A 27,206-nucleotide genomic window follows, 5' to 3' on the forward strand; every position below is an offset into this window, starting at 1 on the left:
TGTGTCCGTAATAAAGACCATCGACTGTCTGGCTGCCAACTTCAAGCAACTACTGCGATGGCACACTTGGGCTTCACATAAATATGGTAATGCAATCGATCGCTGCACAAAAAAACATACTTTATTTACTAGCCGATGCCACCACCACCCCAAAATAACCAGGGTTGCTGGTCCCTCCACCCACTCTGTGTTTATGAATCCAATTATTATTATTATTATTATCATCATCATCATCATCATTATTATTATTATTATTTACTTACACCCCGCCCATCTGGCTGGCTGGGTGGCTTCCAACAGGATATTAAAAACACAAGAAAACATCAGACATAAAAAATTTCCCTAATCAGGGCTGCCTTCAGATATCTTCTAAAAGTCAGATAGTTGTTTCTTTCATTGACATCTGGTGGGAGGGCATTCCACAGGGCGGGTGCCACTACCAAGAAGGCCCTCTGCCTGCTCAATGGAATCAATCAACTTTGTGTGCAACTATATAGCAAAACTGGCCAATATTTGAATTTTGCACCAATATTATATGAGCATTAGATGCTGAATGTCACTGTCTGGATGTCATGAGTGAGCAAGAATAGAACTTTCACATCGCACGAGCACAATCCACGGGTTGGCTACGTATTGGCTACCACAAACCACGGGTCAGAGCCATTCTGGAGACAGTTGGGTCACCTTGTTCCAAATCTGTTAAGGCCAGCCCTTTCTATTTCCTGCCACATAAAATAAACTAGAGACCCATTCACGGCAACATTTTGCAATGTTTATCCTAGTACATGAAGTCCATTTTCCATAACCACTGTTTCCACATGGTTTTGATTACTGAGATAACTTGAACCGAAACAAAATATTTTGAAATTTGACAGGATTTCAAATTTGATGACTTTAACCTTACCAACAGTCTCTTTTATCATTCAGGTGTGCACATGCAGTAGCAGCCTTCCCCAAACTGGTGTGCACCACATGTCTTGCACTCCAACTCCTATAACTCCCAAGTAGCATGGCCAATGGTTAGAGATGATTACAGTCCTGGTTCAAAACATTTGGAAGGCAACAGGTTGGGGAAGCCTAAGCCAAGAGGAGTCAACATAGTGCCTTCTAGATGATGTTGGAATACAGTTCTCTAGAATTCTAGATGATGTTGGAATACAAATCCCATGGACCCCAACCAACATGGGCAATGATCATGGATGATGGGAATTGTACTCCAACAACATCTAGAGGCTGCCATATTGGATACCCCTGGACGAAGCTGTCAATTATCAGATGCTTCAAGAATTCCAGTGATAGTTAAAAATTACTAAAAAATATCATAGCTTGCTAGCTATCAGATACCAAATTGTATTGTGTGTCAGCTATTAAATACGGCCAAATAGAACTAATTAATTACTATGTGATAACCAACACAGACTTCAAATATCATGGGATTGAAAAGATTGGTGTTAAATTTCAAATTTTCGATATCCAGATTTGTAGCGAACAATTTTCAGGAGAATTAATGGGGGTGGGATTCATATCGGCTCTTCAGCTGATCACGCAACTCTCTTGACACATGGAGATATGGTATGCTCTCAGCCCATCATTATTTAAACATGGAAATGGAGCACAAGAAACCTGCTCGCTTGCATCAGGCCTGACAGAGCGCCGCATTTCATTTCCCATTTAGAGCAATCCCTCGATAGCCATACGAAACAGAAAACGTTAATTCAAGGAAAATATAAATAAGCTTCAGAACTGGAATGTGTCATGGAGGGGATGGAGGGGGGGGGGGACGTGATGTACAAAACATTCCCACAGTGCAACGTAAATAATGCATTGTTGTGTGTGCATTCTTTGAAAGATCTAATGCCAATAAAAGGCTGAAGAGAAACAGACACACAGTAACACTTCCGTTTATCTGGACCTCACTACACAAAAGTATGTGACCCATGTGCTCCGATGGGAAGAAACTACAGCTCCATCTTGCAGCAAGTTCAATCAGACGGATCTTGCCTTAAAAGCAGTCTCAAGCACCAGGGCTGGAAAAGACCCCTGCCTGAAATCACACAGAGAGGTCAGCAGCTGCTGTAGTTATAATACTGGAACTCATGTGGATACCCTATACCATGAATGCATCTAAATCAGTATTGTCTACCACCAGGGTTTCCCAAATTTCAGTCTCCAGCTGCTGTTGGACTACAACTCCCATCACGCCCAGCTAGCAGGACCAGTGGTCAGGGATGATGGGAACTGTAGTCCAAAAACAGATGAAGCCACAACCCAAGTTTGGGAAACCCTGGTTTTACACTGACTGGCATAAGGACATAAGGAGAGCCTTTTAGATGGATCAGGCCAAGGGCACATCTGGTCCATCATCCTGCTCTCACAGTGGCCAAAAAGATGCCTATGAGAAGCCCAAAAGCGTGACAGCACCCAACTCACCTGTGACCCCTGGTAACTGGTATTCAGAGACATGCTGAGCTAACCATCAGACTCCACATAAAGCAGGTTCAAATCTACTTTACGCCTATTTGATTTAGGAAGTTGGGCTTTAGATTTGGGGGTTTTATCTGCAGTGGTCCTAAGCAGGCTGAGGTACATGATAGGCAGGCTTGGGAAAGGGCTTTTGCAGTGGTGGCTCCTTGCATGTGGAAATCTCTCCCTGCTGAGGTCCACCTGGCCTCATCTCTATAGCTCCAGGTGGTTGGCCAAGATACATCCTTTTCAGAGGGCATCTGGAGGAGAAGAGACCCAGCTGCTGCTGCTGCTGTTATTGTCATTCAACGATCTATTGTTGTGAGTTTACAATGGACTGTATCTCTTAATGGATTTTACATATTCTTATTTACATGTTTTTATTTGTAAACCACCCCCTGTGGCCTGTGGGAAGGGTGGTATTTAAACCATCTAAATAAATAAAGAACCCCATCAGTTTTACAGCTCGGGATTGTTCAGGTACAGCACACAGGAGCCTGTAAGATGACTTAAACTTGCAATCCTAGGGAGTAATTAGGAATAAGTGTCACTGAATTTGGTGAGGCTTCTGAGAAAGAATATGATAAGATTGTATGGTAACACTCTTGATAAAACCTCCATCCCGCCGGCATCTGCGTGGATTGTTTCCACGCCAGGGTGGTGTAGTGGTTAAGAGCGGTAGTCTCGTAATCTGGGGAACCAGGTTCGCGTCTCCGCTCTTCCACAAGCAGCTGCTGGGTGACCTTGGGCTAGTCACACTTCTCTGAAGTCTCTCAGCCCCACTCACCTCACAGAGTGTTTGTTGTGGGGGAGGAAGGGAAAGGAGAATGTTAGCCGCTTTGAGACTCCTGAAGGGGAGTGAAAGGCGGGATATCAAATCCAAACTCTTCTTCTTCTTCTTCTTCTTCTTCTTCTTCTTCTTCTTCTTCTTCTTCTTCTTTTGTGCTGTTCCTTTGAACTTGCCCACCTGGGCTTCTGGCGGTGATGCTACAGGAGCTGAAGAGGAGGAGGATGGATCAGGGAGGGACCAATTGGAAGGAGTGTGTGTGTGGTTGTTTTTACACTGAACAAAATGGGTTGTAGCAGGATGGGGAAGAAAGAGATGTTAGAGCACGAAAGGTCACTCTGGTAAAAGACTTTTCTTGCAGCTTCATAAAAACATTCCGCCTTCCCACTCCTGGCTATGCTAATCTGCTGCGTCTGTCAAGTATCATAAACTCAGACAGTTCAGGCATCTACTGTGAAAAAATATTGCCGGAAGAATCAAGCAGAGTTTCAAATGGCACCCAGGAAATGGACACGAACGAGCACAATGCTCAGCACAGAAAAAGAGGGACCAGACAAATGTAACAAGTGTCCAAGAAGACCCGAGTTGACTTGATTCCCAATATGCTTATTTACAAAGTTTGAATACCTTGAGGAGAAGTTATATTTGAAATGTGTTGGGAATAAAGTTCATGTACTCAGCTGGTCTATTTCCATGGTTCCCGTTCTGAGAACCATAGCTCTGAGAAGGGAATAGTGGTTTCCTAACAACTCTCAACACCCTTAACAAACTACAGTTCCCAGGTTTCTCCATGAATGTTGAAATGGTTTAAAAGAGCTTTAAATGCAAGGTGAGGAAGTGGCCTAAGTCCTGTGAGGACCTGTTTAGCCTGGGAAAAGAAAATTAAGGTGAGGCATGATAGCTGTCTTCAAATATCTGAAAGGCCCTCACGCAGAAGATGGACCAAACTTGCTCTCTGTTGGCCCAGAGGGTGGGAATAGAGACAATAGGCAGAGACTACTGGGAAACAGATTTCAGCAAAAGCTCCTAATGGTAAGAGCTTTCTGACAGTGGTACCTCCTGCCTCAAGAGGCAGTGGACTCTCCTTTGCTGGAGATAAATATCTGGACAACCATTTGTCAGGGATGATGATGTAGCTGCACCCTGCAATGCCGATCCAGCCTTGAGCTGGATGACTCCCAAAGGTCCTTTTATAAGTGGGTTATAAACCCTTTAAATAAAAATAAAATGGCCACGTATTATAAATAACATGGATGAACATATATGGTACAGGCCTGCTTTGGGCAGGGCACTGAGCATTCTAAGAGAAGACTTCAGGGTCACCCAATGAAACTTATTTATAGTCAGTGCAGATGTACAGAAAAAGAAAGTCCTTATTTATTATCTAACGGGATTCATTACCCTTAGAAGTGGCGATGGCCGCTATTTAAATGACTTTTTTTTTTTAAGGACAAATTTGTGGAGGAAATATTAGTTTACTAGCTAACGGGGACAGCAGCCCTCTGAATACCAGGTGCTGGAGACAAGCAACAGGGGATGGCTATTCATGTCTCCTGATGAGATTCCAGGGGCCTCTCGCTGACCATAGGAGAAAAAAACCGCCAGTCTACTTGGATCCTTGGCATGATCAGTAATGGAATTCTCGTGACATTTTCATTCAGAGGCGGTAAACAGGAGTCATTCAATGGGCACATCTGAAGTTTCTCTGCACAGATGTTTGCATCACTTGAAAACAACTCAGTAAAACCCAGACTTCTGTTTATACGTAATTGCCCTGTGTTAATATTGAGGGCCGATTCCCACGCACTGTATCAGCATGTATATGCCTGCGGTGCATTTGTTAGTGTCTGACCATGAAAGACACATTTTGAATGCAGAAGATGTGCACACGCATTAGGGAACCTTTAGCCCAGGGATGGAAAAACTGTTGATCTCCAGATGTTGTTGGGCTACATCTCCGCCATCACCCCTAACCATTGGCCATGCTGGCCATGCTTCCTGCATTGCAGGGGGTTGGACTAGATGAACCTCGGGGTACCTTCCAACTCCACAATTCTATGGTTCTGTCTCCCATGTTGTATAAAGTGGAATGGACACCATATGGGATGGAATCCAAGCCATATAGAATGGACACCAACCATTACTCAGCCAAACAGGTTTACACACACAACCCCAATAAACATTACCTCAAAATAAGCAGCTCTTGCTTTCTTCTTCTTTCTTGCTACATAAAATACTCATTTGCTTCCAAAGTGAAGAAAGTGTTTCTTCAATGCTCAATTTGTCCCCGATATTATGTGTGCAACTGTTTTGTTCGGCCAAAGGCAGTACGTTGAATGTTTTCTTCCCTTGTCTGGTACAAAGGTTATCGTTACAGAAAATAACCTAAGGACATGTATAATCCTGAGAGATTTCAGCACAAAAACTATTTTTAACTCTGGTTCTGTTTAATGTTCAGAGTAACACAAGAAGCACGTATAACCAGAGGGGACAGTGTTATCAAAAGGTTGTGTTTCCTTTCTCTTCACAAAAATAAAAGCAGCAATTTATGAACCTCCTCAGAGCACACAAACATACTACTCTCTGCCTTAGATTTCAAAACACTAAAATTTGCTTTAATTTGAGCAAATCTGGCAAGCACATGAGCTTACTTTCCCTAATGGTAGCCCAAGTAGGCTTCTGGTCATTGGTGGTAAAACGACATGTGAGAAAATGTTTTGCTTACATTACAAATGCAAAGTGCCGCGTACATGGCAGAAAACGTCTAGCATTTCTGTGTTGTTCTGATGACGGTACCTTGATGTCTCCAGCTTCTTAGTTACTGAACGTGCACCAGGCAGTTGCAAATGGGTCTCCTTCATCTTTGAATATAAAGCCACTCGTTTCTGAATTCAAGCAGAGGGAAATTTCCCCATCACTAATCACAGGTAAGTCACATCAGGGATGCTGCAGGGATACCCTCACTATAAACACAGGTATGCCCTACAGATCAGTAGTGGCTGGTGTAGTGAGAGAGAGAGCACGTCCTCCCCAACATCAACATCCCTACAACCACCTGGACTGGGCAGGGCATGGGCAGAATCAGAGCTGTGCAGCAGTCACACTGGCAAGAGAACCAAATTGGTTCCACCAACCTTGCTGCCACCTTGGCCCACCCTAGCTGACCTACCCAGGTGAGCTGCAGCAATGTCAATGTTGGGAGTACAGATGGGATAGAAAAGCAACCTACTTCATATACCTATAGATGTAGGGATGCAGGTGGTGCCATGGTCAAAACCACTGAGCCTCTTGGACTTCCTGATCAGAAGGTCGCGGTTCAAATCCCCATGACAGGGTGAGTTCCCCTTGCTCTGTCCCAGCTCCTGCCAACCTATCAGTTTGAAAGCACGCCAGTGCAAGTAGATAAATAGGTACTGTTGTGGCAGGAAGGTAAACGGCATTTCCGTGCGCTCTGGTTTCCACCACGGTGTTCCATTGAGTCAGAAGTGGTTTAGTCCTGCTGGTCACATGACCCAGAAAGCTGTCTGTGGACAAACGCCAGCTCCCTCGGTCTGAAAGCGAGATGAGCACCACAACCCCATAGTCGCCTATGACTGGACTTAACCGTCCAGCGGTCCTTTAACTTTTACCTTTTTTTAGTCATAGAGCTATACGAAGCCGATTGCTTTACTATCTCATCCAGGCAATTTCCACTGCATTTTCATGCACCAGCAAACACATGTCCAAAACGTGCCATAAGCCTGCCACTTATTAATGTTTCAAGAATCCAGGCTTAAATCATAGATGAGGATTTTCTTCCTGGATTTTCCCTTGATCACTTTCTCCAGTCAGGAGTCTGGGCATTCTTTCAGACGTCGAATTTAATGCTGCGAGCACAGATGGCGTCTCCATTAACTCCCCACCCCCACCCCCCAAAGACCTTTCTTCACCCTTTCCAACTTCACTGCCGTCTTCAACGGGAACCTGCCCTTTCCCTTTTTCACAGGCAGTGACACAAAACTAGGTTCTTGGGTCCAAGGCTGTAGACCAGGCTCACGTAATTCTGCTAAAGTAATAAAAAAGATACACAGTTGGGGTTTATTTTCATGGAGTCAGTGTGTTAGGCACTACCAGATGATAGCACTGACCAGTCATTGCTTTTCTGATTTTTGCTGCAGGTGGAATAGCCAAATACCTTCTCCACATGACAGGAAGCACTGTGGACTTATTCATACATAGGAGTCAACTCCTAGGGGCCGAGGTCCCTTCGACCCCCCCCCAATAAAATATCTGAGGTGGCTGGGGGGCCCCCGAAAGTTGATAGGAAGTTCTCTGTGTAATAATAATAATAATAATAATAATAATAATAATAATAATAATTTATTATTTATACCCCGCCCATCTGGCTGGGTTTCCCCAGCCCCTCTGGGCGGCTTCCAACAAAACACTAAAATACAATAACCTATTAAACATTAAAAGCTTCCCTAAAGAGGGCTGCCTTCAGATGTCTTCTAGAAGTTTGGTAGTTATTTTTCTCTTTGACATCTGGTGGGAGGGCATTCCACAGGGCGGGTGCCACTACCGAGAAGGCCCTCTGCCTGGTTCCATGTAACTTGGCTTCTCGCAGCGAGGGAACTGCCAGAAGGCCTTCAGCGCTGGACCTCAGTGTCCGAGCAGAATGATGGAGGTGGAGATGCTCCTTCAGGTATACTGGACCGAGGCCATTTAGGGCTTTATGTTGGGTTACAACTGAGCCAATTCACCCATAAAAGTTTTCACATGGTGCTGCTGTTGCACATATTCCAGCCCAAAGCCTTCTCATTGTGTTCGTTTATCTTGCTGTCCAGACCCTTTTTCATTCTTAGTTCCACAGCTTTACAAAAGGGCCTCTTTGAAACTTGCGCAGAACGACACTCCAGAATAGATGCTTAAACAAAATATAAAAATATAACCAAATAGGATAACATTTCATCCGCGCTAATACATTTTCCTTTGTCGCCGTGCTTATTTTTTCATGAGAAGAAAGTGCGGCAGAGAGTTTAAGCTCTGGGCTTCTCAGCCACTTGGGCTCTGCAGAATAAACCGGCGTGGGCAGAAGTTTTATAAATATCGTGAGCATCTTTTGTTTGGAAGCCTCTCTTTCAAAACAGAAAACTGGCGGCTCCAGCATCACTTGGCTTGGAAGCCTGAAATGACAGCAGACATAAAGTACAGTATCTTGAAGCCAAATGTGATATGTACATTGGCTGGAGCAACAAATGTGCAAGGGGGTTCATTTCACAATGTATGCGCAAGAAGCATAAAATGAGACACAGATCAGGGCCAAAGGGGAACTTCTTAGCACTGTGGAAAAGTACATTCCCAGCTACTCCAGTGAGTAGATAATTTGCAAACCTACTTTTATTTATATGTCTCTCCTATCTAGAGCCACTAAATATGGCAGGCTTTTAAAAATGAAATTTAATTTGCTTTAGGGAGCCAGCATGAAAAAAACAAACCCCCACAAAAAACCACACAGCTAGTTCTACACATCCGAGGCTGCTTTGGATTTGAGTTTCTTGAATAGCAGCCTCTGCTGATCATAATTCCACATGGCAAACCACTTTCAAAAGTGATGGGAGCTTTGAAAACCCTTATAATGCAGTACAGTGGTACCTCGGGTTACATACGCTTCAGGTTACAGACTCCGCTAACCCAGAAATAGTGCTTCAGGTTAAGAACTTTGCTTCAGGATGAGAACAGAAATCGTGCTCTGGCGGCGCAGCAGCAACAGGAGGCCCCATTAGCTAAAGTGGTGCTTCAGGTTAGAACAGTTTCAGGTTAAGTAATAATAATAAATAATAAATTTTATTTATATCCCGCCCTCCCCAGCCGAAGTACGGACCTCTGGGGCGAATTAAGTACTTAACCCGAGGTACCACTGTATAAGGATCTACTGCAAAAAGGGCAAAGAGGTCAAAAGTTCACCAAGAGATTGTATACACAGTTTTCTTCATTAAATGAAGCACCTTGCATGCTGCGCCATCAAAGTCCTGAGTTATCAACTAGCCCGTCAGGCTTGGGTCGACAGAGCAAGGCGCCCTGAATGCTGTCAGTTAAGCAAGCTAGACTGGGCCTCCCAAGACAGGGATGGAGAAAACCCATGTTCTTCCAGATGTTGCAGGACTACAATTCCCATCATTCTGAACCCTTGGCCATAGCGGCTGGGGATAATGCGGGTTGGAGTCCAGAGAGCCACAGACTCTCTGGAATACTGTGTCCAGTTCTGGGCTGTTGGCAAGCTGGAACGTGTGCAGAGGAGGGCAACCAAGATGATCAAGGGCCTGGAAACCAAGCCTTATGAGGAACACTTGAGAGAGCTGGGTATGTTTAGCCTTGATAAGAGGAGACTGAGAAGAGATAATATAGCCATTCTGAAATATCTAAAGGGTTGTCACAGGAAAGATGGAGCAAGCTTGTTTTTGCCTGGTGGTGGCTAGGGCCTGAACTGATGGATTCAAGTTACAAGGAGGGTGATTCCAACTAAACATCAGGACGAACTGTTTGAAAGTAAGAGCTGTTCGACAGTGGAACGGACTGCCTCAGGAGGTTGTGAACTCCCTTGGAGGTTTTTAAGCAGAGGTTGGCTGGCCATCTGTCATGGATGCTTTGGTTGAGATTCCTGCATTGCAGGGGGGGTGAACTAGATGACCCTCATTATCCCTCCCAATTCTCAACCATCATTGTCCTGGTCTGCTTTGTGAGCAAACAGTGGCTATCCACACCAGGGGGAGAATTGGACATGAATAATAGAATCCCAGAATTGGAAGGGGTCCCAGGGTCATCTAGTCCAACCCCCTGAAATGCAGGAATCTCAATGCGCAGTCCCCCATCCAATTCGAAACCATACCGGACCCTGCTTAGCAAATGTGCTAGCAGTTTCTTTTTTGCTGCACCACTCGCTTCACATCTCTGAGCTGCCCACAGCCATGCCTCTTAGGAATTGTGCAGTGAACGATGCCAATTTAAAACAGCAGCAGGATCCAGTTTTCTACACATCTTTATTTAACACACAGGGTGCATTTTGCATTAGAAAAAACCCTCGTTGATTCTGAAGATCTCGCCCTCTAAATACCTGCGTGCTTTGGCATCAATATAAATCAGTTTTATTGTCTCTTTCTCCACAGCATAAGTAGCAAGTGATTGAATTCCACGGACCTGTAACTGCATTAGCCAGTTCTATCTGAATGAAGAATTTATGATTCAGAGCTTCCTGCTTTCCGATACCTCATGCTTATTTCCTTAACACTCAACACTCCACTTGAGCAAGAGGAGACGTGTGCAAAGGGGTCTGCAGGTGTGTGTCATCGTCCCCAAAAGCTGGAAGTCCCAGTTCTGGAGCCAGGGCCTGTCCAGAGCCCAAAGCAGGTTATCTCAAAAGCACCACCAGCCATCTATTCTGGAAGTTGGACAGAGGATCAAAGGGCTGGATTCCATCACACTTCCAAACAGATGGACTGTGCGATTGATGGCTGATGTAGTTCCTGGACTGGGGATCTCTGCCTGGGGAATTACACACACACTGTTCACATGCACATTTCTTCCTGTTGGATCAGGGCAATGGTAAATAAGGTCCAGGGTGCAAATTTGTTCCTTGTTGATAGGGCATTTACCCACTCTCTCTTGCCTCCGCTCACTTCTTTATTCAAAAGGACACAACTGAACTGAAACATTAAAAAGAATATGAACCAAGCTGGGTGGGAATCTGGGATAAACTGGTAAATGAGTTAAATACAAAGTGTGGGATTCAAGTAATGGAAGACCACACAAGGTCTTCTGTTAGCCCAAAAGCACTCCCCTGTGTACCCCCTGAAATCAGCTCTGAGGGTAACCCAAAGAACAGTGTATAGCAGGAGGAGAGATTGTTTTATCTGGCTGAAATACAGTGGTACCTCAGTTTTCAAACGTAATCTGTTCCGGTAGACCATTCAGGTTCTGAAACGTTTGAAAACCGAAAACTCAACAGCCGACAGCTAGGCCTCAGGATCTTGCACTCAGAAGAAGCCACGCGGCATGTTCGACTTCTGAGGCGTGTTCGAAAATCAAAGCATTTACTTCTGGGTTTACGGCATTCAAAAACCAAAATGTTTGTCAACGGAGATGTTCGAAAACCGAGGTACCACTGTACTTGCACTGATGGACTGACTGTCACAGTGCTATGTTGAATTTCTCCCACATATGTTTTCACTACTTTTAAAAGTACAGAAGAACTCTACAATGCAGCAGCAAGAAAGCCTATTCAGGATTGGAACCTTTCACCTCTGAAACCTCTATTGGCATCAGTGACAACTTCTCTCCTGGGGAAATAGCAACTCTCAGGGGAAGATTTTAACTCGAACCACAAATCACCACACGGAGGAAAAGGGTGAACCCTGCCCCTCCTCTCATATAACAGACTCAATTCTGCTATCCTCCTGCCCCCACAGGCTGCTCTTTTTAAAGCAAGAACAAAACCTGGAATGCTTCCATGCATTTAACATATCATAAACCTTTGGCCCTCCACCAGAAACACCTGGGCAGCAATTCTGCAGTTATATACACATTAGCAGCTTAAAACACACGGTCATGCCAGAAAGAGCGCAGGGAAGTCTTCACCCAAAGTCCATTTATTTGCTTGGTTTCTCCATCCCTGCGACCACGCCCAAACACCTATTCATGAAGCGGTCATCTGCACATGTGCAAGAAACTGTCTCAAATGGACACACCTCAGCTTAACGGTGAAGTGGCTGTGGCTTACCTTTTCGAATCAGATGGAAGCTGGTTTGAGGGGAAACAAATCAAGCAAGAAACTAAAGGATGGCTCTTCATTAGGGGTAATGTCGTGCATACATGAAAAGTCACACGTACACAGGCTATCATTTGCACCACCCAGAAATGCTGTTGTAAACTTAATCTGGAGTCATCCTTCTCAGACTCATTTCCCAGGGATGCAAAACAAAAAAACAAGTACAGTATTTTTCGCTCTATAAGACGCACCAGACCACAAGACGCATCTAGTTTTTGGAGGATGAAAACAAGAAAAAAATGTTCTGAATCTCAGAAGCCAGAACAGCAAGAGGGATCACTGAGCAGTGAAAGCAGCAATCCCTCTTGCTGTTCTGGCTTCTGGGATAGCTGCGCAACCTGCATTTGCTCCATAAGACGCACACATACAGCAAAAAATACGGTACACTCACCCACAATCTCATCCAAACTCATTTCAGTTCAGGAGGATGTGTGCATGGAACAGTTCCCTTCAGCTAAAGGGAAAGGAAATATATTTGTAGCTCGCATGCCTACTGGTGTACAGTCGTACCTCAGAAGTTGAACAGAACCCGTTCTGGAAGTCTGCTCGACTTCCAAAACGTTTGGAAACCAAGGCACGGCTTCCGATTGGCTGCAGGAAGCTCCTGCAGCCAATCAAAAGCCACAGAAGCCACATCAGACGTTCGGGTTCCAAAGAACATTCACAAACCGGAACACTCACTTCTGGGTTTGCGTCATTCGGGAACCAAAACATTGGACTCACAAGGCATTCGACTTCCAAGGTATGACTGTATTTACTTCTTGCTTCTCCCCATCTCTGTTCCAGGATGCAGCAGCAACTCAGCCATGCGGATATCAGGTGAGGAGCGTAGGCCCACAACACTGCTACTGGCCACATGGGCATCAAAGCGCGCACAGTGTTTCAGATCATGGTGGCAAAATCACGTCAGGAGCTACCAAGTCTCAAGTTGGGAGACATTCGATTTGTGAACGGCATGTTGCATGACCACTCCGGTCTTGGAATGACTCTGCCCATCCAAGGTGACTATTAGGACCTTCTGGACAGGAAGGACTAGACGGTGGCTTCCTGTTCCTCTTAAGGCTTATTTGGCCAAAAATAAGGCCTTCCTGAGTTCTGCCATATGTCCCTGTATCCTTTGGTTTCTCTTCAGTTCTGACCTGCCTCTTTGTGTGTTCCTTTATTATAAATTTTCCAAGTTTGTGCATTGATTGCTTCAGGCTATGAAGCAAAGTGGTGTACATGAACATAAAAATGAGACAAAATACAGAAAGCAATAATAATGCAAGTTCTAAAAACAACTATTATTCCTAAAAGCAAAGTACAGTGGTACCTCGGGTTACAGATGCTTCAGGTTACAGATTCTGCTAACCCAGAAATAGTACCTCCGGTTACGAACTTTGCTTCAGGATGAGAACAGAAATCGTGCGGTGGCACGGTGGCAGCGGGAGGCCCCATTAGCTAAAGTGGTGCTTCAGGTTAAGAACTGTTTCAGGTTAAGAATGGACCTCCAAAACAAATCAAGTTCTTAACCCGAGGTACCACTGTATAATAATAAAAAAACCATTTCTAGACTGAGTTACGCACCAGACATTCAATGCAAGACTCCCCCACCCAAAGAATCATGTGAACTATAGTTTGCTAAGGAGCTGGGAACTGTAGGGGTAAACTACAGCTCCCATATTTTGTTGGGGGTGTTGTTGTTGTTGTTGTTGTTGTTGTTGTGCTTTATAGGTCTAGTGTGTATGCAGCCCTGGAGATATAAAATTATCATTGTTCCTGCCTCCTCATTAGTCTTCAGTCTTAACGTGATCACCCTAGATCCTAGCTCCAGGACTACAGTACCTGAAACTGTTGTCTGTAGCCAAACAATGACAAAATGTCAAAGTCTTGCAACTTCTCCCTATTAAGCAAACATTTCAAAACAAGCAAAAAAGATGGCAAAAAAGGGACTGAACATAAAACATCATTTGCCATATTCTCAGCGCATCTGCAGCAATGGATACCCAACCCTATCTCATTTTCCTGCAGACAAAATATGAAGTTACCAGACCAGACCAAATTGCAGCGTTGAAGTCTGTGCCTTATGCCTTTTTAGCCATAGAATCTGCACAATGAATCTTTAAGGGACGCCACTAGAGGGAGATATGGTCACAGAGACTGCCAGCGTATTAAAATCAGACTGCCGCAAATACTGCTGAGACGAAGTGTGTGTGCCTATGTGTGTAGGGGAATACGACAGTTCATTCATCCTGAAATCTGCATGCAAAAAGCCAAGATCTGCTCCCCACACCACACATCAGAAACTCTGATCAGATACCCTGGTTTCTCTTCAGATCATATATAAATTCAGGCTTGATATTCACGTTTTAAGTTATGAGTGAAGCTCTAGTGTAGGACGCAGAAATCAGCTTTTGAAGATTCTTCCTGGAGGCACAACATTAGAAAGAGCACATCTAGCCTTTTTTATGCGTAATTCAACCATCAAATGCCTTTGCTGCCATAATAGTAAACATTCCCTGGAACCATGCTTTCTAAAAGGGTAAAGGGTCCCCTGACCATTAGGTCCAGTCGCAGATGACACTGGGGTTGCGGAGCTCATCTCGCTTTACTGGCCGAGGGAGCCGGCATACAGCTTCTGGGTCATGTGGCCAGCATGACTAAGCCGCTTCTGGTGAACCAGGGCAGCGCACGGAAACACCGTTTACCTTCCTGCTGAAGCGGTACCTATTTATCTACTTGCACTTTGACGTGCTTTTGAACTGCTAGGTTGGCAGGAGCAAGGACCGAGCAATGGGCGCTCACCCCGTTGCGCGGATTTGAAACACTGACCTTCTGATCAGCAAGCCCTAGGCACTGTGGTTTAACCCACAGCGCCACCCACGTCCCTACCATGCTTTCTGCTATTCACTTAATATAAATTTAGCATCAACAGCTGCTGCAAGTCAGTGTACGCAACACTGTCCTAGATGGACCAACAGTCCAACTCAGTATAAGGCAGTTTCCTATGTTACCCAGCTGGCAATGCTTAGGAGTATTCACCACATACGGCTTCAATCACCACATTGCAAGTCTCTAGCATACACAAATTTGCCGAGCCAGTTCAATGCATTTAAATAAGGCATGCTAGTTATCTTCCTGTAACTTCCTAGCATCTGGAAAACTAAGAAGTTAAATGAAGAGGGGTTCCCAAGTACGTGGAAAGATTTATATTCGGAAGTGAGTGGACCTAAAATTCTCAGTTAGGGTGCAAGGAAGCATTATTTGCATAGTGTGCGAAGTTTTGGTAATGTTTGTGTAGCCACAAACCTATTTCTCTGCCTCAAAAGGGGCAAAAATGTCACTTATTTTGACACCGATCATCTGAAAGAATCCAATAGGCTAAGAAATGCAGAAACCAGTTCAGGAAGAAAAGCCCTCACTCCACTTCTCTGATTTGCAAAAACATGACAGATTACAAAATTTATGTAACATTTATTTCAACTGTAGTTCAGACCTTTGTTTGTTTGGTCAGAGGTTTTTAAGATTCCAGCCATTTGGGAACTTTGCCCACACCAACTTGTCTCAAGAATTACCTCTCTCTCCTGGAAAAAACCTGTGAATTAGATTGTAGATCATGCTGTGTTTGTGTACGAATGTTGCCCAGGACTCTTGGACCTCACCACCAGTCATTGCAAACTGATGCTCCACCCTACAAAACGCCTAATGTTTCCCAGTGATTGCACATTGCAGAGGAGTGGGGCTGGATTGACAGTAACAAGCAACCTGCCTGTTATGTACTGAAGTTCTCACCCTGGGCCAGCAGGGGGATACTGTAGATAGTTTTCACTCAGGCCCACATATGCAAATAGGGGATTGAAAGTGACGTTCAGTGATTGGCTAGTTACAGAAAGTTGCTACTGTGGCATTGCAGTGGAGCTCTATATAAGCAGGCTGGCTGAACCCTTCAGTTCAGTTCTGTTCTGGCCTGTGAATAAACAAGAGCTGTTTGAAGAATCGCTGTGTCGTCTGATATGTTCACCCACAACTTAACACTGCCATTGCCATGACTTACCTTCTCATGGTGGAAACTCTTTTATTAGTTGAGATTCCTGCATTGCAGTGGGTGTTCTGAGTTTGAAAAGCACTCGGTCTACCCTGCATTTTTTGTTGCATCCCTGAATGACACTGACCCTATACTATACTATCTATGGGCTTCAAACTGGTGTGTAGTGTGGAATAGCTTACTGAACTCATGTTGACATTTCCAGTTAACAAGGAGAAATTATGGGGCTATACTGGCTATGGGGCAGGGACAGCAACAGTGTGACTTTGGGGTGGATCCTTTCCCTTTTCTATTGCACACTTCTATTTGCAGAGTATTTCAGACATTCCATTCACTGGGGACCCTAGTTTTAATTCTTCGCCACTCAGAAAGCTTCAAAAGGAATCATGGTCTCCCAGCAAAAATGTGCCACACATCCAACACATGACATTTCTTGGAATAAGCTTTAGAAATGGAATTAGCTGCTTTTCCTGTTTTTGAAAGAAGAAAACAAGGGCGCTCAGTTAGAAATCCTGGCAAACCGAAATATATAAATCCACCTTTTCCGTGTGTTTTTGGTGCAAATATTTCATAAAGAATTATGGCGCACGGAGTATATGACAGGTTTATTTATTTGCTTTAGTCTACCTCTTTGGCTTGCGCACTGAAATTCCATGGCTAACCATAAATTCTCTGTTGAATTAAGAATATCAGAAGAGTCCTGCATTGTTTTTGCAAGTGTCCAAGTCAAATGCCTCTAACAAGCAAGGTATGGGTGTGATGCCCTGGCTAGCTACTGTTGCGTGTCTCCAGTATTGAGCATCACTGCATCCTCATTCCAGGTTTTTTTTAAGCATCTGAAGAAAGTACAACAGTGTGGCCTCTTGTCTCAAGTTACACATGTGCGTAAAACAGTGGTTCACAAAGGTGCGGCATGCCTTTGAAGGTGACCCGGAAACTGCAATTAATCCAGAATGCGGCAGCTAGACTGGGGACTGGGAGTGGCCGCTGAGACCACATAACACCGGTACATTGGCTCCCAGTACGTTTCCGAGCACAATTCAAAGTGTTGGTGCTGACCTTTAAAGCCCTAAATGGCCTCGGTCCAGTATACCTGAAGGAGGGTCTCCACCCCCATTGTTCAGCCCGGACACTGAGATCCAGCACCGAGGGCCTTCTGGCCGTTCCCTCATAGCGAGAAGTGAGGTTACAGGGAACCAGACAGAGGGCCTTCTCGGTAGTAGCGCCTGCCCTGTGGAACACCCTCCCTTCAGATGTGAAGGAAATAAGCAGCTATCTTCTCTTTAAAAGACATCTGAAGGCAGCCCTGTTTAGGGAAGTTTTTAATATTTAATGCTGTGTTCTTTTTAACACTTGATTGGAAGCCGCACAGAGTGGCTGGGGAAACTCAGATGGGCGGGGTATAAATATTATTATTATTATTATTATTATTATTATTATTATTATTATGCCACACTGGAGTAGCAAGAAGATTTAAGGACATTCAAAGAAACATTTAAACATTTCAGTGTAGTACGGTATCAAAATAATTTGTTTTTATTTGCCGAAGGTTGATAGGTATCTTCTTATAACGACAGCAAGCGCATCAAGGTCAATCCTTTTGTGATCCAGAATCGCCATTCAGACAAAGCGCTGGAGAAGACTCATTTATAATTGTGTTTTGGGAATGATTCATGTTCTTATGTATTGCTTTATACTTTCTGGGTGTCCCGTGAGCATATTATAAAGTACTTGTGTTTTGTGCTATAAATCAAACACTGCTGGGAGTTGTTTTTTGTTTTGTTTCCCAATGTATTTCTTATGAATAAAAAAAATGGTGTGGTGCAAGCAAATTTTTATTTTCAAAGTGTGGCCCAGAGGGGAAAAAGTTTGAGAACCACTGGCATAAACAGTCTACTGTGTTGTGGGTGCAGGGGGTCATTTTAAAATAATAAGAGGAGGAGACACAACTCACTAGGACAGCACATCCTTTGCACATGTAAGGTCTTGAGTTCAATCCTTGCTATCTCCAGTTAAAAGGATCAGGGAGCAGTTGATGAGAAAGCCCTCTCCCTGGGACTAGGGAGAACAGCTGCCAGTGTTAGAAACTGAGATATGAAAGCTAGGAGCATTATGGGCCTAGGTTATGGGCATCACAACTGAGTGTCTAGGCACACTCTTATAGCAAGAATACAAAGCTGAAAATGAATGAACTGCAGCTAAAATCTTACGTTCATTTTTCTCATGGTCTGGTCCTCATCTGAAGACTGCAAAAACAAAACAAAACAAAGCCATACTTCCCCATCCCACCCACCCCCCCAATATTGTCAAGAGGGTCTCTTCTCCAGTCTTCAGAGAGTGGCTGGAAGTGGGGAGGCAGAAAAAGGCCCTCCTTTCCTTCCACTCTGCAGTTTTAATCTGAAATCGTAGGTGCAGTACTGCGCCCAGAACTCAGAAACTGCTCGCGCTAATGAAATTCGCTGTCGCAAAACGCGCCTAGAACAATGAGAATTTTGAACGCTGCCAGTAAGAGTGGCCAGTACTGGAAAAATAGTCTGGCCTGCTGTAAGGCAGTTTCCTATGTACTGGGTAGGGGAGGAACCTGCACAAACATATTGGAAGTACAGTGGTACCTCGGGTTACATACACTTCAGGTTACAGACGCTTCAGGTTACAGACTCCGCTAACCCAGAAATAGTACCTCGGGTTAAGAACTTTGCTTCAGGATGATAACGGGAAATTGTGCTCCGGCGGTGCGGCAGCAGCAGGAGGGCCCATTAGCTAAAGTGGTGCTTCAGGTTAAGAACAGTTTCAGGTTAAGAACGGACCTCCGGAACGAATTAAGTACGTAACCAGAGGTATCACTGTATACAACCTTCCTTCCCCCCCCCCCCCGTGTCTACAATGTAGAAGTTTATAGCACAATCCCAGGACATCAGTCTGTGGCCAGGAGATCTGCTGCCAGTCAGTGTAGATGATGCAGGCATTTCCCCACTTAACGAGCATTCGACTTGCATGCAGTCACATAGACGTGTAGCACCAGTAAATAATTACCGTTATTTTTCCAAGACTAGGGTTTTTCCCCTTTAAAATGTCAAAAATTAGGGGGCGTCTTATACACGGATACATCTCCTCCCGTTTTCATAAATCTGAGTCCCCCCAAATAGGGGGTATTTTGCACATGAGGGAGTCTTATAGACGGAAAAATACGGTATATAATAATTAAACTGCAAAATGATGCAAAAAGGGCCCAAAATGAGTGGGGAATCTGCCAAAAAATAGTGAGAAAAGAGCAGGAAAACAGCTAGCAATCCCAGGGGCCTTTGCAGCTGCAATCCCATAAGCCTTTGAAGCTTGTTGAGAGTTGGGAGTTGAGAAAGGAGGACGTTTAATGGCTTTTGAGGTGGCATTCCCAACTACAGTGGATGCTCAGGTTGTGAACGTGATCGGTCCGGGATGCAGATTCACAGCCCACAGCGGCGCGTCTGCACACGTGCGGGTTGCAATTTGGTGCTTCTGCGCATGCGCAAAGCACAATTCAGAGCTTCTGCACATGTGCGACCGCCGAAACCCGGAAGTAACCCGCTCCAGTACTTCCGGGTTTCGGCAGTCAGTAACCCCCAAAAAGCGGCTGTAACCCAAGGTATGACTGAATATGCAATTTCACATATATGCACAGTACCTAGGAACTTAACCCCCGAGTTAAGTGGGGAGGTGCCTGTATACATGAATATATATTTATTGATTTAACACAGGTGCCTCAGAGGATCTTACGCAGAGATTGTGCAAAGAAGGTAGAGAAATTACTGAGTCACCACATATGTTAGGACAGCAACCTCCTACAGAAAAATCTAAGCAGCGTATGTCTATTTCTATGGCATGCAGAACTTAATGGGCTGTGTTCCCACAGAAGCTTGTCTTTAAAGGAGGGCACTATTTTATTTTATTTTATTTTATTTTATTTTATTTTATTTTATTTTATTTTATTTTAAAAGGTAAAGGGCACTGAAGAGGAGCAGGGCACTGGATGTGACATTCCCTTGCAACCCACACCTGTTAAGAAGGAAGATGAAATTAAGTCCAAGTAGCAGGTGTCCGTGCTCTAAGCCCAGAGGGAAGTGTCAGATCAAATAAGGAGAATGCAAAGCTCTTTAACAGAAAGGAAAAAAAGACTTTATTCCTAAAGTACTTTGACACGCACAGGCTGCTCTTTTCTCTTCAGATCTGCCTCCTCTTTTGATAAGGTTTTCCCGCAACTCCTCCAGACCCTCCGCAGCATTCATTTCTATATTTGCATTATTCGGTGGCATTTGTGGGCAGCCTCAAGACAGCCCTGCCGGCCATTGCATGCAGGCCTGGCGCAATGGGGCAAGGCATGTTCCCATATCCAGCCCCACCCCCAAGATGCTAGAGCCACTGGGGGAACATCCCTGAAAGGGCCCCAAACCATCTCGGCTGCTTTGGGGACCTTGATAGTTTTGTGAGCACATCCTTGACTCTTTGCAAGCATCAAAAGTTTCCTATTCCTGCTCAGTCCTTATTGGGCTCAACACTAAGACAGCACAGCAATCTGCGGAAAGCCAATAGGATTCAGTACTCTGTCCTTGCCAAAGGCCCAACTCCTACCGGAGACCTGAAGGAGTATTAGCACACAAAACTGCACCTGATGTTTTCCCCACCCAACGCCTGCACTGATTGTTCATCTAGCTCCAAAACAATGAATACTACAAGCCAGTGGGGTGAGTGGTGGCGGCGATGATGACTCCTTCTTTCTCTTTCCTCAAGACATCTGCAAGCAGGCTTTGGAAGCACTTCCAGCTGTATCCCCGTTTATGCTAACGAAACCCACATTTTGGATTCCTGGTGATGGAAGTGGAACATTTGCGGTTTCTGCCTTGTTGATCAAAACATACCAGATGCACTACTATATCAGCATGGGATAGTGCAGCCTTCCTCAACCTGTGGGTCCCCAGATGTTGTTGAACTACAACTCCCATCACCCCTAGCTAGCAAGGCTCAGGGATGATGGGAGTTGCAGTCCAACAACATCTGGGGACCCACAGGTTGAGAACCGCTGGGATAGTGCATGGATGGAAAATGGCTCATTTAAGATCGCTACCTAGGTAGAGAAAAGGGACGCGGGTGGCACTGTGGGTTAAACCACAGAGCCTAGGACTCGCCGATCAGAAGGTCGGCGGTTCAAATCCCCATGACGGGGTGAGCTCCCGTTGCTCGGTCCCTGCTCCTGCCAACCTAGCAGTTCGAAAGCACGTCAAAGCGCAAGTAGATAAATAGGTACCACTCCGGCGGGAAGGTAAACGGCGTTTCCGTGTGCTGCTCTGGTTCGCCAGAAGCGGCTTAGTCATGCTGGCCACATGACCCGGAAGCTGTACACCGGCTCCCTCGGCCAGTAAAGCGAGATGAGCGTCGCAACCCAAGAGTCGGCCACGACTGGACCTAATGGTCAGGGGTCCCTTTACCTTTACCTAGGTAGAGAGATGGTTTAAACACAATGATTTTGCATGCCAACCGAGTTTATTTAAACCTCCTACCTTGCACCGCTGATATCGACTCCGACCATCAATTGTCCATTCAGCGAAAGGATCTCATCTCGCAAGCGAACCTTTCCACATTTCCCCGCAGGGCTGTTTTTCTTTAAGTCGGTGACCCAGATGCTTCCGACGTCCAGCACAGGACCCTTATGCCCCTTCCTCTTCCTCCCCACTCTCCTCTTTTCACCATAGTCCCCCAGAGCAGGGATGTTCCCAAAACTTAGGCCGAGCGCCTCTGTCTTTCCTGGATCCTTGGTCAGGTATAGTGTGCAGATCTCCATATCCACAAAACAAGTACCATGTTGCAGTTTGGCCTCCTCTATTGGGAAGTTGAGCTGGATGTATTCCCTCAGCTTCTTAATGGCAGAGTGGCAAAGTCTGTGTTCTGGCTCCTCCACGTCCTCCTTCAGATGGTTTTGGAGCCACCGGTAAAGGATGGGAAGAAACAGCACGGCGTTCTCCGGAGTGATGGGCATTGTGGCCACGGCAGGGTCCCATTACGTGATGAACTTGTTCCTGTATTGGGTGGTCGAGATTTGATCAACGCACCTTTCGGGATCAAGGTAGTTCTGCGCTTCATCAGCCGCCATACTGAGGGAAACCGAAAGTAAGGGAGGGAGCCCGAAGTAAAATAATAGGAATGAAAAAGTTCTCTCTTTTCTGCCGGTTTAGCCAAAGATAACAGAGCAGGCTTTTTAATTAAAAAGAATGAACACAATGGCTCTGGAGAATTCAGCGAGAAGAGGAAGGAAGCAGAGGTTTGGCTCTTTCCACAGCTGTCCGCACAGAAATCGCTCAAGCACTCGCTGCTCCACCAGCAGAGACCATAATTGCTCCTCCACATTCATCAACACCTGCTTGACCTAGAAAGGGGAAAACAATACAGTTAAAACCATAATTCTCACTCTCAAATAAAGGATTTGAGAGCTGTCTGCAATGCTCATTAATGAGAAAGCTTTCCTTAATGTTATTCTCTTTTCTCGTTAATTCTATAATCTGTTTTTCTATTCATTTGTGTGTTTTTAAAATACACTCTTGGGTTATCAGTCATGTTCTGGAAAGAGTACAGAAGAGGAACACGAGCAGGAATACAAGGAAATGTTTATACAGTGGTACCTCGGGTTACATACGCTTCAGGTTACATATGCTTCAGGTTACAGACTCACCTAACCCAGAAACAGTACCTCAGGTTAAGAACTTTGCTTCAGGATAAGAACAGAAATCGTGCTCTGGCGGCACGGCAGCAGCGGGAGGCCCCATTAGCTAAAGTGGTACCTCAGGTTAAATACAGTTTCAGGTTAAGAACGGACCTCCGGAACGAATTAAGTTCTTACCCTGAGGTACCACTGTAGTAGATTTGGGATGTGCAAGGGAGGGGGGATACAGGAAGGGAACAGCTGACTGAGAAAGTGAAAGTCCTTGCACTAATGAGACTTTGAATACAACCCATTATTGTTTTCTCTTTCTCTGAATAATTTTGGCAAAAAAATAAAATTACAATTTCCCTGCAAATCTACATTTTCTATCTTTCTTTTCACTTCATATTATCCTCAAATAGCTGAATGAGGAAAGTTTCCAGAAAGCTACCTTTGACCTTGCAAACAGAGATACAGAGGGGTCTTTGAATTGGCACCAAGTCTGGCGCTGAAAGGAGAAGAATAACATCTAAAAGGCGGGCATACATGAAGAAGAACAATGCAACGCTAATATTTCTCAAGATTACTTTATTAAACCAGTCCCAGAGCATTTTGGGATATCCTGATTACATGCAAAGTTTTGTTTCATCCCCTCTAACAAATTGAGCTCATCCTTCCTTTTACGTCCCTCCCAGCGGAGTATCGAAAGCGTCCTCAGTACCAATTTCCTGGCTTATAGAGAGAGAATTTTTTAAAAAAAGAAGAAAGTAATTACAATGCCTATTGCTGACTCTTCAAGATCTGATTTATTTGCATATGTTCTTCAGATACTATTTTTGAAAGATTGTGTATTAGACACATCCAAAGCTCAGCCCATTTTGACATTGTTTTTTAACGTGTTGTTCACCTTCCTCAAAAGAGCAGGCTGTGGTTTAGCTAATGCTAGAACTTCTAGAAGACCAAACCAGGTGAGACACGATTCACGAAATATAGACATTACATGAAAAGGCTTCTTAAACTCAGTTGGTGGTGCAGGGACAGATAATCTGGATGGGGACCCTGCCATTGGAAGTGAAGAGGACTTGATTTTTTTGCCCTCTGCTGCAGTCCCAACATGGAGTCAGTCTTCCATGCTATTTACATTGGGGGAAATCGCCCACCGAAGCAGATGGCAGTTCCCCCAGGCACACGTCACCCCCAGGCATTCACTAGATTGGGACCACAGTAGAAAGTAAAAGGTTAAGGCTCGTGACCTTGTGCATACCTGGTTCCCAAGCCAAATCAGATGTCCCACCTATGGTTAGATGTAGATGTGGTTCTTCAGAACACTGAACAGCTGAAGACCTCTTTGTGAAGACCTCTTTGCAACCACAATACAATATTTGCATTTACTCACAGATTTTACATCACAGATTTGCTAATTTCGTCAAAGGAAGATTTGCATGTGATCACTCTTAGAACTTAAACATGAGGAATCTGGAAATATTAGGGATCCAAAAAGTTCTGGCACATCTGCAAATGTGCTCAATTCTTTTCCCAAGCCCGTCCTGTGGGAAAAGTTCACAATAATAAAGTTGCTTAGGAAACAAAAACAAAAAAAACCTCAACCCTTACAGATTTCTTCCAAGGGCTCATGAATTCTAATTTCAAAACATACATCGGGGGCTTAAGTTTCTGGTGATTTTTTTCAGTCTGAATTTTACGTATGACAAAAATATGAATACAGAACTTTACATAGGATCATGGACACTTTTCAGCGAGGGAATCAAGAAAACACCTGTGGAGGCATAGAATACACTGGTTTTAAATCAGGATGTGGAAATGGAATGGTGGCATTGTTTTGTTTTAATTTTGTTTGCACTGTATTTTGTGGCAATGCTGGGGCAATTGACCATGCTGGCAATTTTAAGGATTTGGGGTGTTTCCCACTTGTGCTTTTTATGCTGCTCAATTGCTGTTTAGTTGTCTAGTATAGCCTGCCACTTTGTGAAGGTATTTGCTTTAAAATTGGGATATAAATCTACTAATTAGATGTCTCAATTAAATCTAAAGGTAAAGGTAAAGGGACCCCTGACCATTAGGTCCAGTCATGACCGACTCTGGGGTTGCAGCGCTCATCTTGCTTTATTGGCCGAGGGAGCTGGTGTACATGACTAAGCCACTTCTAGTGAACCAGAGCAGCGCACAGAGACGCCGTTTACCTTCCCGCCGGAGCGGTACCTATTTATCTACTTGCACTTTGAGGTGCTTTCGAACTGCTAGGTTGGCAGGAGCAGGGACCGAAAGACAGGAGCTCACCCCGTTCCGGGGATTTGAACCGCCGCGTCCCTCTCAATTAAATCTAGCTTATTATAAATTACATCAACCCAGTCCTTGCAGACATCAAAAATGCCTGAAGACAGTCAGGTTGTGCATCCATAGCAGAGATCAGAAGAAAAATGACCACTGGGGAGCATCTGCAGCAGCACAACCAGATGCCTTCATCTGCCCCAGCTGCAACAAAGCATGTCTTTCCTGTATCAGTCGCTACAGCCACAGGCGCTGCAACCTTCCAAAGGTTCAACTTCGCTCCCAAAAGGCACACTCCTCCATTGTCTCCCAAGACAGAGGTATGCCAGCAAAGTATTCATTACATTTTATTATTATTTTTTATACATAAAGTATCTATAAATGCAATAAACTGGAATTCCACATCAGGTAATTGCATGCCTCGCTCACCATCACTGTTACTTGCTTTTCCAAAACCGACTTTCCTTCCTATTCATATCTAGGATACTGATTATAAACCAACTCTTGGGGTCCCTTCCAACTCTACAATTCTATGATCCTATGAAATGCAAGGGGGTTACTTCTTTTTTATACAGTGGAACCTCGGTTGTTGAAAGCTTTGGAAGTCAAACGTTTTGGTTTTGAACACCGGCAACCCGGAAGTGAATGCTTCCATTTTCGAACAGCTTCCGAGGCATGTTTCTCCATTCTTTCAATTGATTTTGCTGACCGGCAATTGCGCCTCAGTTGTCAAACATTTTGGAAGTTGAACGGTCTTCCGGAACGGATTACGTTTGACAACAGAGGTTCCACTGTAGTACTTCCAAAATACATACACACACACACAAACACAAACACACACAAAATCAATCTAAGAACCCTAGAAGAGGTGTAGTAGATTTTGAAGTGCACAAGTTTGTTCTCATAGCTCCCAGTGTCACTCTCCCAACGAGAGTCAAATAATACATCCATTCTCTCTCTCTCTTATACACACACAAATACTCTGGAAAACAGCAGCGCCTAGCATAATACCCAGTCCATTAGGATCAGCATGACTGCAATCCTTAGCATAGTTTCCTGGGCATAAGCTCCATTGAACTCGCAGCTGTTTACTCCTAACTACATAGGTTCTGTCTGTAAAACACACTGAGTTTGAACAAAAGATCTTCCGCCAGCTGAAATGAAGCCTTTAGCTTTTAATTAGAAGTGCAAACCACCTTGCAAAGGATAAGCGTTACTATTTATAGGAACCCCGGTCCAAGAACAGAAAGCAAAGTATGCAGGCTTTGCCTTATTATTTTTTCTCATTCTCGCCTCTATGATCCTCTGTCACAAACAATAGTGAAAGTTTAAAGCCTCTTCATCATCTCATTCACTTGCCAGTACACTAGGCTCTGGGAGATGATGTCATTGTTCCCGCTCTGAAAAAAGCCCCAGAGCTGTACTCCCTTGCAATTTCCCCTCTATGGGTGGGGGGGTGGGGGGAGAGATTTCAGTCTGAGGACTGCACTCCTTCACATGAGATCTTCTGGGGCCTCACAGAGGTGGTGGGCATGGCTGCAGGGGGCTGGCATCAGTTGGGTAACAGACGTGACTCTTACTTCTTTAAAGCTGGCTAATATTCCAGATAGGGACGCGGGTGGCGCTGTGGGTTAAACCACAGAGCCTAGGACTTGCCAATCAAAAGCTCAGTGGTTCGAATCCCCGCGACGGGGTGAGCTCCCGTTGCTCGGTCCCTGCTCCTGCCAACCTAGCAGTTCAAAAGCACGTCAAAGTGCAAGTAGATAAATAGGTACCACTCCGGCGGGAAGGTAAACGGTGTTTCCATGTGCTGCTTTGGTTCGCCAGAAGCGGCTTAGTCATGCTGGCCACATGACCAGGAAGCTGTACGCTGGCTCCCTTGGCCAATAAAGCGAGATGAGCGCCGCAACCCCAGAGTCGGCCACGACTGGACCTAATGGTCAGGGGTCCCTTTACCTTTAATATTCCAGATATAAAAATATCAGAGGTTTCTACATACACACCTAAACCTCAGTCCAGGCAAGCAAGATGCACTAGCAACAGTTCAATGACAATTTCCTAGGATGACTGGATGCTGCCTTCAGCAGAGTCAGGTCATTGGTCTCAGTAGGGCTGAGCTCAGTAGGGCTGGGGGGCATATTGGCATATCGTCCAAAACCAGTTTCAAGTCCAT

At 44.8% G+C, this 27,206-nt stretch overlaps 1 protein-coding gene across 3 annotated transcripts in view; it reads right to left on the reverse strand.

Moving 5' to 3' along the window:
• The window catches only part of PDZD2 (PDZ domain containing 2), a 237,416-nt gene that overhangs the window by 146,010 nt on the left and 64,200 nt on the right, over positions 1–27,206 (reverse strand). For 2 of the 3 annotated variants that reach the window (XM_080973357.1, XM_080973359.1), the window contains exon 2: positions 21,609–22,471. In XM_080973357.1, coding sequence (XP_080829483.1) covers positions 21,609–22,084 — 476 coding nt within the window. In that variant the 5' untranslated portion in view covers positions 22,085–22,471. The remainder of the gene's footprint in view (positions 1–21,608; positions 22,472–27,206) is intronic. The other variant, XM_080973358.1, reaches the window with a different exon arrangement.

Source organism: Podarcis pityusensis (assembly GCF_964106645.2).
Source record: "Podarcis pityusensis genome assembly, chromosome: 11".
Classification (NCBI taxonomy): domain Eukaryota; kingdom Metazoa; phylum Chordata; class Lepidosauria; order Squamata; family Lacertidae; genus Podarcis; species Podarcis pityusensis.